The sequence below is a fragment of the Lissotriton helveticus genome, chromosome 1_1, assembly GCF_964261635.1.
Source record: "Lissotriton helveticus chromosome 1_1, aLisHel1.1, whole genome shotgun sequence".
NCBI classification, from domain to species: Eukaryota; Metazoa; Chordata; class Amphibia; order Caudata; family Salamandridae; genus Lissotriton; species Lissotriton helveticus.
The window spans coordinates 429,957,477-429,972,844 of NC_136057.1; the positions used below are offsets into that span (position 1 = coordinate 429,957,477).

The window sequence follows — 15,368 nt, forward strand, 5'->3', positions numbered from 1 at the left end:
CCACAAACCAGCTAGACATTTAAACACACCTTTTAAACCATGGGTCAACACTAAAGCCAGAAACAAAACAGACTGCATCCAAACCACCTGTGTAAATACCAGTGGTAAGTCATATTTACAAGGAGAAACCCTATTCTCAACAGTATTCTAAAAACTGAAGTAGAAATACTTTCAATTCACTAATTCAGGCTGGCAGAACACCAAAAACCGCTCTGCATATCTTCATACATAAAATTCGACAGAACAAAGGATCCTCATATGTATTATGGGCATATTTAAATTCCCTGGGGAAAAATTTCACCAAGGAAGAAATATGTTTTCATACCTAAAACCTATTTTAAGTTTTCCCTCTAGGGGAAGCCGGCTAATTCAATTCATATCTCACTATGGTACCTCTCATAAAACTACACATTTTACATGTGAGTTTGGAACAGGCATGCAAACAAACATAATGCAAAATATGCATTATCATAATCTAAAATGGCACTTAATCATTGCGCCGCTCATAACCATAAATGGAGAAACATCTCCACATTACCTGCCTACATGTGTTGCAACGCATATATCACATAATCCATATCATAAATATGATCGATCATCCATACATATCCATATCCATAAGCCACAGCAAGCGTATCCTAAAACTGCCTTGCGAGTCACTGGCTACCATAAGCTCACAGTAATTACCATACAATGGTTCTTACCAAGCACGAGCGTCCAGATTCTATCTGCCAAGTTTTGAATGACCTAACAGTCTTTTCTTTTAAAATATTCACGCCAGAAATGTTCTCAGTCAGGGGTGCCATCATGTGGAGGATTAAAAATCAGTAAGATCAGAAGTAGACTGGGCTACAGAGACTAAGAACCCCCAGAATTGGTACCTCCTTTAGTAGAATCCTGCCTTGTCTTCCTCAGTAAATGTCTGTCTCCTGACCAAAAACCGCTCCTGCAGATAGACACCGCTCTGATGAGCCCCAAGTTGGCGCGCCAAATGATGGAAATCAAAAATCCCATCTCAGGGGTTTGCACTAACACCTGATCCTTTAAAGCAGCATGAAAAAAGTTGGCACAGAATCTGTAATCAAGAGAAACAAATTTATTAAATTACAACAAGTGAGGCCATGTCACACAGAAGCCGCAGCACTCTGTATGAGATGGTCTGAGGACTGAAGGCCACAGTATCTCTTATATACCCTCACAGTGGCTAAAAAGGGGCAGTACAAGTGCACATAAGAAGAGTTACACACATAGATGGTCATACAGAAAATGCACAGTCGACAAGTAGGAGGAGCTAACAGTTTTGCCAATGCTAGCAAGCACATCCTGACAGTTACAGAATATTAGCAGCTGCAAGCACAACTGAGCATGTGCAAAGTAGGAGGAAGAGGCTAAATATACCGAGCAGAGAACAGCAAGATAGGACTGAGTACATGGTGAGCACATGGCCATCTAAAATGGCTGCCAAATACAAAATGGATTCCATAAAAAGACAAGATAGTCTCTAAATACAGGATGTCTTCTGCTAATGCTTAATCTAATCGCTGCTAAATTACGACAATATGTCTCCCTAATGCACACCCGGTAGCTACCAGGAGGCCACAAGCAGAGGGGCAGACAGGTCAACATGTGCCTCCGGTGGTGGGGCCAACCGGGAATGAAATGGAACCAGCTTTCATCAACTCTAGAGGGAATGCAGGCGGCTGCAGCATGGCATGCCAACATCTTGATTATCCATCTGGGGGGAACAACCTCACACAGTTAGGGAGGAAAGATCTCTTCTGTGCCATCCAGGTGGACCTGACCGAGACGGCCAGGGGTTTTGGTAACACCACCATCATATGGTCCGAATTGATAATCAGGTTAAGTTGACGAGGAGCACAGTCACATAAGGCAATCAAAAACTCGAGAAGTAAACTGAACATCGCGGTGAGCAGATTTTGCAGGATCATTGGCCCAGGAAAGCATCAGACACGGCCTCATCAACCCTGGGCGCCCGGAGCTTTATGCACCAGACAGGGTCCACCTGTCAGAAGAAGGGATGCAAGGGTTTTGGGCCAACCTATGGGGACCAAAGGCATTGGCCGACTGTACATAAAAAATGAAAAAAAAGAAGAAGAAACAGGGGGAGCCGCCGAGACACGTAAGCCTCTCTTACGATGTGGCCGATAAGGGTGTACAGTTGTTGGTTATGGAGCACAATGACAGGGCGGTGTGTGAGAAGAGGGACACTCACTTGGGGATGTCTTACGGCAGGGTGAGAATGCCGGAAGAGGGAGGTAGCAAACGGAGACAGCACTCGCAGCTCAGACCAACCGTATGGGAGAGCACAAAAGGGATAAACAAGGTAGCAAGTTGGGGTCTAACTCCGGGGAGAGGCTACCCTCCACACACAATTAGCATGAAAACCAACGGAACACTTTATGACCCCCAAAACCTGCAGGAATAATTTATGACCCCAGTAACGGGGCAGGATAATGAGCTGTCACAGGATGATTTATGACCTGTAAGATGAGAAAATCATTTAAGATACTAATGTATGACAGTCCTTGATGACGATTTATGGCCAGGGTCATAAAGTTATGAGCAGGGCTTAGTATTACAAGAGCTAACGTTATGTCAGGCAAATCAAAACTGCAGCCAATATCGACCACAACATAACAACATGTGTTGGCTAATTCATTGCAAGAGCAAATGTAAGGGTTGCATGTAATTTGGAGTGGGCACAGTGCGGGAGTTATTGCAGAGGCTGCCTCCAAAGGGGACCTCATGGGCCGGCGCCATAACAGCCGCCGGGGACCCGAAAGATCTGGTTTGGCTGTGTCAGCGCACCTGGAGAAAAAAGGGCTGAGGGGGTGCAGCCTCGAACTCCTCCTCTACCCCAAGAGGGAGCGCGCCAAGAAAAGGGCACCAAAACACATGGCCGGTGGGGTGCGGGGGGGGGGGGGATGGGGGGCGGGCAGGCAGGTATTGGTTCGAACCCGATGCTGTTTTGTGAACAATTCTGTGTGGATTTCAATGTCTCTTGTAGCTCCCACTCTTTGGTGTGCTACCTGGGCAGTTAGTACATATACTGTCCCTTGTCATGAATCCCTGTTCAGTTTAAATATTCTGTTCCCTATTCCTACACCCTACTGTGTAGTGCAGTGTGTGACAAAAAAAGAAAACACCAGAAATGTGAGAAAAAATTTGAGAAAAGATGTTGAGTACCTCACGGAAGTAACACCATGGGTGTCCGCTGGTTGGTTGTCACCAGTGGACTCAGGTTCTCATCATTTAATGATGGTTGGTTCTCACCAGTAGAATCAGGTTGTCATCATTAAATGATGAGAACCTGAGTCCACTGGTGAGAAAAAACCAGCGGACTCCCATGGTGTTACTTCCCATGGCTGTTGGTTGAGAGCCTATAACATTGGAAGCGGAGACTACCATCGTAACAACCTACAGGAGCCCTACCCTGCTCTCAGCACCCATGTGAGCCTCTCCTGTAGGCTGGTGATACTGCACAATTTGACGGAAGATCCTTTTGTGAATTTTGACAAGTGGAGGAATATGGCAGAGCATTGGCATGCTGATAAAGCCCTGATATGGGGAGTAACAAAAGAGTAAAAGAGAACTACTATGGATCCAAGAAACACACAACGTGGTGTGACAAGCAGTAGGGTTATGGAAAACTCTTGGAGGTCTGAAGCGGTGAAAATGTTAATGCACTGAAAGCAGATCTGGGAGATGAAATAGTGACAATGGTTTCACATATAAAGAACTTAAGGGCAAGATGAAAAGCTGGACGAGTGGAGAAAAAGCTCCTTATTCTCTAAAGTCAGACATACTAAATGTGGTATAATGGCTAACACCCCGAAATAAAGATGTATTTCCTTCAAAAACAGGATTTTGAGCCTTGAAAAAGTTCCTGGCCTTCACGCCAGTGACTTGGCTCGGTGTACAAGAACAGAAATACTGACAAACATGAAATAAATTATTTCAACATACAGTACAAGAAATCGTTCCGAAATATGTGTATTTTGTTTCTTCTGAGCGTTTAACTTGAATTACATTGACATGAAAATGAACTTTCACCTTGATTTCAAATGGCCGCGTGACGTTTCTAACATTCTATCGCATTTAAGCATGGCTTCCGCTATTGGCACATTACCGAGCCGAGTTACCACTCGCGTGCTTCATCAAAACTCAATCTGACACTTCCAGGACGTCCGTTGTTATATGCCTGTCATTAGGAACTACACTTCCCGTGAAACCCGTTCCTCGCTCCTCCTGCGCTCAAGGGAGTTTAGACAGTCACGTAGCCTAGCTGTACTACATTTCCCGTCGGGCTTCGCTGCGCCGCAACGGCGCACTGCCTCCTGGGCCGGGTCAATGGGTGCTTCTGGCAGAAGAAGCCGGTAGAGGTAGAGTGCTGGAGAGCAGCGCCGCTATCAGCCCCCATTCATTCCTGCCGCCGTCATGGAGGCGCTGATTCCCGTCATCAACAAACTGCAGGATGTCTTCAACACAGTGGGGTCTGACGTCATCCAGCTGCCACAGATCGTGGTGGTGGGGACCCAGGTAAGCGCGCGCGGCCCCGTGGGGTGGGTGATGGTGGCCGGGTATGGACACACTGTTCTAAGAGACACAGCTTGCTCTTTCATTTTGGTAGGTCATGCCCATCCATATCTGCTCGTGCTCCCGAGGGTAATAATTGAGGTGGTGCTTGAGCTGCAAGGCAAGGGTTGCAGCTGTCAAGGGCACGAAGCAAGGGACCTGCACAGCGACCAGGAAGCGAGGGGATGTTGAGGGAACGAAGCAGAGGATGTTTTTAAGGGCACAGGGGAGGCAAGAGAACTCCTGGGAAGGGAGGGAGCGGGTGAGAGGAGTTGAGGTGTTTGTTGATAATTGTAAACACTACATGAATGATCATTCAGTAAACAAGAAATACACAATGAATACGAAGCATTGCTTGTGGAAAATTCAGTTATTTTTATTGCACGTAGTTTATACTCAGCCCATTAGTGGACAATGAATTTTGAGATTCTGGCATTTGCTTGGGTAGTTGGAAAAAATAATGGGGGTGAATGTTGACCAGTGCCATCTAAAACCGATAAACTCCAGTATCCAGTCACATATATAGCTGGCATTATTTTCATTGCAGTTTAAATATATGTAGATCTACAAGGCATCACGTGCGTCCCTCAGGAGCTGTTTGTAACTGGCTGTGTCGAGCAGTGTTTCTTGCTCTTAGACGTCAGTGAAGCAACCGCTGCGGATAGCGCCTAGTAAGATGCTGCTGCTGGGGGGTGCTGGTAAAGGCAATACAATTCGAGGGCGTGCCAATTTAGATTAAGGGGCACTGGCCAAGCTGCCGAGGAAAAGAAGTGGCAGCTGATGCGGGGAAGAAGCCTTTTATATTGAGGGGTTCCTGGCTTTGTCCAGGTAATGGCTCATGCTGATTGAGAGAAAACATAAATACCCTATTCTACCAACATTTTCTGTGAACGTGTGATTTATGAAGCTTTCCTAAATTTCCAATCATGTCTCTCCTACTTATGGAAACAAGATTTGTGAATCGTGCCTTCATGGGGATCCTGAAAGCAAAGAGCAAGTCGAAATGGATATGAAACAGGTTTCGAACACCTAAACACTGGAGGAAAATGAGCTACTTTAGTGAGGCCAGCTTTACTATATAAATATGTATACTCTTCTTTGCAAAGAATGGCTATCGGGACTAGGATAATCAAATATTTATTAGTTACTGCTGGAGAGGCCAAGGGATGATATTTAGACCTAAGCACCAATCGCATATACCTTTTAAATCTGTAGTTGTAATGGCAAACCAAACAAACTATGTGTTAGTTCTAGTGATACCTTTATTTAAAAATTACCTACAGCTTACCTTTTGTTCTTATATATAGCGGCGATTTAACAACAGTAGAAAGCAATGTGTTCCAGTTATGCTTCGAGAAGAGCTTGAAAGAGAACCATAAGTGGCAAACTGTCTCACCGTTTTCTCTTTCGACAGTTCCTACCTTTTGGACGAGTGTTTGCATTGTATTGTATTTGTGATATATGCATGACGTAGGTGTAAGTGTGATGTAATAATTTACGTTTTGTAAATCAGTGCTTATCTGTTGGAACCGCGGTGTATCTGAGTGGCATGTGCTGATTGACAGCCCAAGGCCATTGAGAGGATCATATATTGTCCTGCTTCCACACATGAGCATTGTGTATATATCCCCAGAACCCTGTGTTGCCAACACCTAGGAAAGGGATAATAGTCCGACTTTATTTTAAGTTTTTCTTAATTACCGATAAGTCTAAGAGGTCGTCAGAGCGCTGTACCTTTAGATCACATGGTCTGATGGGACAAACGTACCTGCATTTCTGGTGAATCAAAGGGCTAGAAAAGTTATCTGTTTTCGTTTGGGCAAGGTATGGGCATAGGTTGCTCAGAAATAATGGTAGAAAAGAAATCACACGATCATATGTAGAAATAGTCATGTTCATGCATCCATTGCATATTTACAGCAAATGCCGCTTGGACACAAATTCAACAGGACTCTGGTCACAATTTAACTATTGAAAGTGTACACGTGGTATAGTGAAACGAAATGCTGTGAAGGCATTTAAATAAGTGTAAATAAAGGGAGACATAAATGGAATGCCTATGTATAATTTCTCTGTCACAGTACTGTGCAGCACATTCATTTTAACGGTCGAGTTCGAGAGAAAGGTGCTATTAAATCGAGAATTATTTTTATTTAAGGTGCAGCTTAACAAGGGAACCGACTCCCAGCGTCCTTATTATTGTAGATCTCACGTTGTTGCTTGATTATGTGATTTTATTACTATGGCAGTGTGGGTAACACAGGGCCTGATTTTGGAACAGGCTGACGGGTGAGGGATAACCCGTCCGCAGGAATATACATTCCATAGGAAATAATGGGATTTATATTTCGGCAGATGGAATTTCCTTCACCGTTGTGACGGAGTAACCCGTCCGCCTAGTTCTGATTCGGGTCCACCGTCACCTAACAACTGATTTTGCTAACGAAAATCCAGAGCATTGCGTTTTGCCATTGCTTGTTTTCGTGTTGTCTTGCCAGTTTCTTATAATAAGAGGCCACGTCTGCTTTAATGCTATGAACATTGGCTTCTTGTTTATTTTTTTTTGTATTGAAGTTTTGTATAGCGCTAGCTGGACCCGGGGTATCAGAGCGCTTCACAGCAAATAGAGAAATGCAACCAAGGCAATAAGCATAGAATACAAGAATCTGAGACGATAGGGGGGAAATATAGCCTGTACACCTACAAAACAACAACAATAATAACGCAATAAGAGACGGAGTTCGGGGGCGAATCAGTTAGTTCTGAGTTCCGCAAAGGATATCAGTTTTCTGCTGTTGGGAGATGGGCTTCTTGCTAAGCACCGGAGCGTTCAAGGAAGAGGGCTTTGAGTAGCGTTTTGAATTGTGGGAAGGAGGCGGTCGTTCTGATATGTGGGGGGATGGAGTTCCAAATCCTGGGAGCGTTCCCCCCCAAAGGATTTATTTGAGGTCTTGCGTTTCTGTGATTTCAGCGGGATGAGCAGGAGTGTGTTGGAGCTTCTGAGGTTCCTGGATTGTCCAGCCCTTTTGAGTTTAGAGGCCAGGTATTCTGGTTTGCCTGTATGCAAGGCTTTATGTGTGAGGCAGGCTGTGCGGAAGTTGGCTCGTTGGTCAATCGGGAGCCATTCCAGTTCTTTGAGTGCCGGTGAGATGTGGTCAAATTTCTTTGTTCCTGTGATCATTCTTGCGGCAGCGTTGAGGGTGGAGTGGAGGGGTCCCAGGTGTGACTTGGCTGTTCCAGTCAGTACAGCAATGCCATAGTCAATTCTTGAGAGCACAAGTGCCTGGGTGGCATGTTTCAGATCTTTGGGGGGGAGGAAGGGTTTAATTTTGTAGAGAAGTTTCAAGTTCATGAACGTGCTTTTGGCGGTTTTAGAGATGTGCTTCTTCATGTCCAGTTTGGGGTCGAGAGTGATTCCTAGTGATTTAGCTGAGTCCGTTGGAGTAAGAGAGACATTGAGGGCATTTAAGGCTTTGAGCCATTACACTATTTGTGGGTTTTCATCTTTGTTCGAAATTAGGAGAGCTTCCGTTTTCTCTTCGTTCAGTTTGAGGTGGTTGGCTGAGAGCCAGTGTTGAACCTCCATGAGTGTAGCATTAAGTCTGTGAATGTCAGCGATCGAAGTGGTTTCCAAGTAGAGTTGAGTGTCATCCGCGTACAGGTGGAAGGGGATGTTAGAGTTCCTTAGGAGAGAGGTGAGGGGTTCCATGTAGATGTTGAAAAGTTGCGGGGAGAGTACTGATCCTTGGGGAACACCTCTGTTGATGGGGAGGGGGTCTGACTCGAAACTGTTGATCTTTATTCTTTGAGAGCGGTTGTTAAGAAAGGAGGCGAACCATTTTAGGACTGTGTTTTCGATGTCCGCTCTTTCTCGGTGGACATTAAGTAGGAGGGAGTGATCGACTGTGTCAAATGCAGCCGAGAGGTCAAGGAGAATGAGGAGGCTACATTGGTTGGAGTCGAGTGACTTGTGCAAGTCATCAAGGACATTTAGGATAGCGGTTTCCGTACTGCAGCCCTTTCTGAACCCTGATTGGAGAGGATCCAGTAGGTTAGAATTCTCTAAGTGTTGGTTTAATTGTGACAGCACACATCTTTCCAGAATTTTGGCTAGGAACGGAAGATTCGAGACCGGTCTGAAGTTGTTCATGTCTGTGAGATCAAGGCTGGGTTTTTTGAGCAGAGGGGTGACTTGTCCTAGTTTAAGGCAGTCAGGGATGAGGCCCTCGCTTAAGGAGCTATTGATGATCTTGCCCCAGATTGGGGCTAGGGTGAGCTTCAGGTCCTTGGTCAGTCTCGAGGGAAGTAGATCGAGAGAGTGAGAGGAGGGTTTCGCTGCGTCGATAAGATTGCTTATCATTTCAACCTCGACCGGCTGGAAAGAAGACCAGCGGAAAGATGAGGTTACTGGGGGGTTGTGGATGATTGCAGGGCTCTGGATGAAGGAGCTATCGATTTTTGGCGATTTTTTTTTTTTTTTCTTTTCATTGAAGAAGCTTGCGAAGTTGTCGCATTGGGTTTTGGAGGCAGCTAAGTTGGCTAGCTTGGGAATGGAGGTTTGGTTTCTAATGATGTCGAAGAGTTCCTTGGGGCGGTTTCTGGCATTGTCTAATGCAGAACTGAAGAAGGAAGTCTTCTTACTTTGGATGCGAGTATAGTAGATTTTGCAGGCTGCCTTCAGTTGGTCCCGATGCATGGCAGAGAGGTTGTTTCTCCAAGTTCTTTCCAAGGATCTAAGGTGTCTTCTTTCCTCATTAATGTCAGTAGAGAACCATGATCTGGAGTTTTGTTCGCAATGATGGCATCCAGGGTCGCTCCTCTGTAATGTGTTTCTTCTGAGCAATGTTGGACCAAATCGTTGTCTTGTAGAAGGGTGTTGAGAGATTGAATCAGCGGGTTTTTGTGGTCGTTCCATTTTAGGTTGAGGTCGCCCATAATTAGATTGTCGTCGCCATTAAGTGCGGATTGGGTGATCAGATCCGATAACTGAGCTTTAAATTCGTTGGAATTGCCTGGGGGATGGTAGAGGAGATGGCACTGACGAGAGCTGTGACCGTGAGATTTGATGTTGACCGACAGGCATTCGAAGGAGCTGTGCAGGTAGGAGGGAGCTTCAGAAACTGCGAGGTTGCTTTTGTAGATGATCGCTATGCCGCCACCTTTGTGAATGGGCCTGTCTTTGCGGATAATTGAGAAGCCGGGAGGCACCAGCATATCCATAATGGGGGTGGGATAGGGAGTTAAGCCACGTTTCAGTTATGAAGGCTACATCCAGGTCATGGGAGAGGATGGATTCAGCTATTTCCGTTGCATGTTTGACTGCGGACCGGCTGTTGATAAGCATGCAATTCAAGTGGGGGGGTCTTCTTTTGCTTTCAAATTGTCAGGGATGGCTCTGGGAATGGGGGACAGAAAAAGTGGGGGTCTGACGGTTCTACGGGTGGGCAGGTCCCTACCTACTCCAGTGATGACTTGGATCGAGGAGGAGAGGGTCGAAATCACGGGAGGGGCCAGGGCAGGCTGGTTCGGGGGGAGTTCGTATGAAGCGACAAGTGCGCTCACTTCTAGAGGGGAGAGGGAGGTTAAGTTTCTGCTGGGAATGACTGCTCGCGACTTCGTCGGGACTTTCGTGAGAGGAGGCAGGGAACCAGGGAGAGTATGAGCCTGGACGGTACGGGGATAGTCACTCCTAGGGGGAGGCGGGGGGATGTGGAGTGGGGCGGAGGGGGAGGGGGGTAGCTGGAGATTCCCGAGGGCAGAAAGGGTTTCCTTCAGTCCTAGGATCAGGGTCGAGATCTGTGCTTCAACAAGGTCGAGGCGGTGCGCTATCTCGAGTGAGGGGGGAGGGGAGGATCAGTGGAACTGGGTCCTGGGTGTGAGGGGCTTATGGGCGAGTTTCCAGTGGGAGGAATAAAAGGATGGGAGGTGGCAGGATCTGGATTAGGGTTTGGTTGTGAGAGGGCTGTTAAGGGTGGGGAGTTGTGGACCCTTCGGGGGAGGGAGATAGCTTCAGAGGAGGGGGAAGTGAGAGCTAGAGGAGAGAGGGATGGCGGGTTAGGTGGTTGAATAATGGGGTTGTCAGGTCTATATATCAATTGTGGGAGGGTTAAAGGGTGAGGTGGATTACTGTCCAAAAGGGGGTGCATGTTCACTTCGTTAGAGGGAACAATGTGAACAAGTGGAGTGGGGATTGGCGGGGTGGATTGAGCGATGGAGTTGATGAGGGGTCTGGGATCATTGAGGGGTGGAGGCAGAGAGCGGGTGGTGCTTCTGGAGCTAGGGAATGGTCTAGGATCATGAGGGGGGGAGGTTGGGAGTTAGTGGAACTTTGTGGGCTAGGGAGTAGGAGGGTTGGGGTCCTTTGGGGATGAGATTGGGAGCAATGGGGGGGGCGGGGCTAGGGAGAAAGGGGGAGCTGGGTCTGGTGAGGACGAGAGATTGACAGGCTGGAGGGATAGGGACGGGGGGGACGCTGGCGCGGATCAATGAGGGCGTAGGACTGAGAGTAAGGGGAGTTACGGGGCTGGGGAGGGGTGAGTTGAGGGTCCTTAGGGGGAGCGAGGGGGGCTGAGTGGGGGGAGGTTGGGTGTGATGGGCGGGGGGCGGGAGTTGTGAGGTATGGGGGGGGCTAGGGCTGTCGGTAGCAGCTGGGTGGAGGAGGGACTAGGTAGTGTAGTGGAAGGATGCTGGGGTGGCGAGTTCTGGAGAATGAGAGTTTGAGCGGAGCCGGAAGGTTGGGCGGGGGGAGTTTTGAGTGGGTAATGGGTGGTAGCCATCCTAAGTGTGGGTAAGAGAGAGTCGAAGAACTCTAGGTTCTCCTCTTTCGCCTGGATTAGAATGGTGCCGTTCCTATAAATGGTGATGGAGATGTCTCCTGTCAGGGATAGATGATTCAGGGGGGCGATTTGTTAGTTTGCGGTTGTGATCAGTGAAGGGGTTTTGGAGACGGGGAGGCATGAATTAAAGATGGTGGCCCATACGTCAGGTCTGTTGGTGTGGAAATTGAAGTCCATTTTCTTCTGACCTTTAGTTGTGCAGTGGTAAATGTCAACAATTAGCGTTTCGGGGTGTTGCCTTATTATGTTCTGTTTGAACCGTTTTTTAGATTTGAAAGAGAGGGTTCGTGGGAACGATATAGCGAAGGTGTTCGGTCCTTGAGGGGAAAGGAGGTTAGAGGAGGGGCCGAGATGAGTGACCGAGTGTGCGGCTGGTTTTCTTGTTTGTATTGCTCAAGTGACTCTACAGGGCACAACGCATTCGTATGCTGAGTCTTCAAGTAAACTCTTTGAACATTTTAACCCGAAAGCAGTTAATTAATACTTTGATTCTTTAGGTTTTTGCATCCAGCAGTCGATATCCTTGTGGAAATATTTGTGATTCAAATTCACATTACAGTGTTAACGTATTGGCCTGAGTTGGACAGGCTGCGCATTTAGTGGTGGATCACATTAGTTACTGTAGCTAGTAACTAATGAACCATATTGGAAAACTGACATAGAACCGAGCGTGCGCTCAAAACTGATAATGTGAACTATTTTGTTTACCAGGCAGTAAAAGCGATCTGCATGTGTGGCGACAACACCCGCACACATATCATGCAGAATATTTTGGTTATCGTCCGCTTTCACTTAACTACAATACTAATATTAAACTGCTCTAGACTCCATCCTACCCTATTCTCCTATCCTTAACATTTATGGAAGTGTGATTGTTTTATGTTTTTCCGGTGAATGTAAACTGAAGGTGACTGGCCACATTATCAAGTCAGAAGTTTGAAATTTCAATCCAGGGCAAAAATATAGACCACAAATTTTACTAGGAAACAACACCTTACACAAGGACACAATTGTATTTGTCTTAATTGCTAGTGTGTTAGTGTTCATCCACTGTCAGACTTAATCCCACAAACTAATTTATCATTATCATGAATGAAAACCTAGCCTACTTAGCAAATGCCAGCCTCATTAAGCTGCCCCTTCCATGACTCAAACCTATTCTGATAGATAATTGTCTAAATAACCACAGGATGGTCTTTGAAACATTTGGAATAACGTGTTATTAAAATAGTCATGTTGGTCAGTTTTCTCTAGATGTAGTATATTCACGTATGGGGCTTTGTTGTTTAAATGTCTCATTGATTGCTTTCTTAAATGTCACTTTAGCGGTCTGTTAAGTTTAACCACTGGCAATAGCTCGGTGTGGCACTCCCACCCATGGTTCCTTAGCTTACCATGCCACCTCAGTTTGCCAGTGCTTGAATTGTAAAAAATAAAAAGTGAGTTCCAGGCTGAATTTACTTTTCAGGATGCCACTGCAGTTAGCACAACCCACTGCCCTAATCAGCACTGTCAAAAGTCAGTACCAATACGGTAATAGGCACACAGCTAACAATTTGGACTATTCCAGTCCACCCAAAGCTGTCTAAATTGCCTGGAAGTGCTGGTACTATTAATTTTTTATGCATATTTAATTGTTAAACTCTCCTGAGGTGCTTGCCTCAGAAATAGACAATCCGTGCCACTGGGTGGTGGACTGTCATAAGTGTTGGTGATGAGAATTAAGTGCTATTGCGGAGCCCTGGCAAACACAGATTCAAATTAAGGACTGGTCTGGGCCGAGCCATATGCAAATCAGTCTTAACCCTGCTCCTCATGGGAACAGTCCAGCCTGAACTGCCAAGCCAGGTCCCCCATGAACCGGAACACATTCAAGCTAGGACTGGTTTCTCCCTATTTAGGGTCTCATCTGCTGGGTACATCTTGGTTACAGTGACACAGTGAGAATGGGACCCATATCTGGGCATACCCATGCCACATAGTGCAGTATATGGAACACAAAAAGGGTGATGGGAGGCTGCTTGCAATAATGATAGAGACGACATGGCTCGGCCAGGCTCAGGCTGTGTTTTTACTGGTTTTTAAACAAAGCTTTCTCTCTGTATTGCTAACTTTGCACAAAATCACTTACTGCTAATTTGCACACTCTCTGCTCGCCCCAGGCACCCCGGTCCGTCACGGTAAGTGCCGCTTGAATGGAGGGTGCCCCAGGGGGTCAGAGCACTTCTTCCCACTTCCGGGCTGGTGGCATTTCCGGCGCCACGCGCTCTAGTGGACCGCCGCACATCATAGATAAAAGGCTTGGGGTAGAGCTACGTGAGTCTGATAGAGACGACGCAGCTCGGCCAGGCTCAGGCTGTGTTTTTTACTTGTTTTTAAACAAAGCTTTCTTTCTGTTTATTGCTTCTTTGCACAATACCTTTTACTGCTAGAGCTACGCCAGTCTGATGTTAGGGACGACGCAGCTCGGCTAGGCTTAGCTGTGTTTTTACTGGTTTTTAAACAAAGCTTTCTCTCTGTATTGCTAACCTTCCACAAAACCACTTACTGCTAATTTGCACACTCTCTGCTCGCCCTAGGCACGGCACGTGCGGCTTGAACGGAGGGTGCCCCAGGGGGTCAGAGCACTTCTTCCCACTTCCGGGCTGGTGGCATTTCCGGCGCCACGCGCTCTAGTGGATCGCCACACATATACTATTTGAATCAATGTCTGACCGGAGGCGCAGCGGACACGCGCAGCTGGCGCGCCGCTGCCCAGGGCGAGCCCGTCTGCGCCCTTCCACGCCGGGACCGGGCACAGGGCCACAATCCCTGCACAAAACTTCCTGTGCCAGGTGAGGCTTTGCTACTCCAGTTATGCAGTATGCTTGCTTAGAACCAGCGCCTGCTGCTCTATAATAGAAATGCATTTAGAACCCAAACTATGCCCAGTGTGTTCCCATACCTTCTTATTTTCTCCTAGCGAAAGATTGGCCACGTCTAAACTACAGTCCAATAAACCAGAGATAAAGCTAAACATCACTAAGGTCGGACTAATCAACGCTATGTCCGCAGTTAAGCACAACATCCACATGGCAGAGCTAATAGAAACCCAAAATCTCGACCTTATATTCATAACAGAAACTTGGGCAGATGAGGCCTTGGACATTGATTTGGCTGTTGCTATCCCAGAAGGGTTCTCCATCTGTAGAGTGGACAGGAAAGAAAAATGAGGGGGTGGCCTGACCATTATATTTAGAGACAAATTTAGGGTCAAGAGCTCAGATAAAGGCAGTGATCCAGACTGTGAGATATTAGACTTTCAAATCAAGGTTACAAATAACTACACCTTTAATGGCCTTCTGATATACAGGCCACCCAGAGCCAAAACACCACTGATCCATCTACTCAGTCCGTTTTTAGAATCCAGCTTGAAAGGCACTGACTACACCATCTTGGGGGATTTTAATTTACATTTAGAAAAAAGTTCTGATACTACGGTATCAACTTTCAGGAAATCACTGGCCAACTTAGCCCTTGAACAGAGGGTCTTGCAAGACACTCATAGAGCAGGTCACACTCTTGATGGGATCTTTACTTCCCTTAAGGGCATAACAAGAGTGGAAACTCTGCTGGTCCCCTGGTCAGACCACAAGGTGATTACTTTCACCTTGGAAGTGAAAGAAGAGATAAGTAGGCCCGCTCGTTTATTCGAGCGTCACTTACCGGGACTGGTCGAGAACTAACACCCCCGACACTCTTAGATAAACTTCAGTCATCTGTTTTTGAACCCGCCCCAGACAGCAACACTGCCAATGATCAAATCACGGACTGGATAAAGTCTGCAGTTAGTATTGCAGTCCCTCAAAGGACAGTTACCTTTAAGAGGAAAACCCCTTCCCAACCTTGGTTCTCGGAAGCGCTTAGGACACAAAAGGAAAATTGCAGGAGAGCTGA

At 46.6% G+C, this 15,368-nt stretch overlaps 1 protein-coding gene across 6 annotated transcripts in view; it reads left to right on the plus strand.

The window, feature by feature from the left end:
* The window catches only part of DNM1L (dynamin 1 like), a 747,198-nt gene that overhangs the window by 13,158 nt on the left and 718,672 nt on the right, over positions 1-15,368 (plus strand). For 2 of the 6 annotated variants that reach the window (XR_013606882.1, XM_078673804.1), the window contains exon 1: positions 4,316-4,560. The exons of 1 other annotated variant lie outside the window; for it this stretch is intronic. Coding sequence is in view for 4 of the 5 variants with exons in the window: in XM_078673804.1 (XP_078529930.1) it covers positions 4,459-4,560 (102 nt within the window). In the remaining variant the exon portion in view is untranslated. Of the gene's footprint in view, positions 1-4,222; positions 4,561-15,368 lie in introns of those variants that run through there. 3 more of the 6 variants (XM_078673806.1, XM_078673803.1, XM_078673805.1) reach the window with 3 other exon arrangements.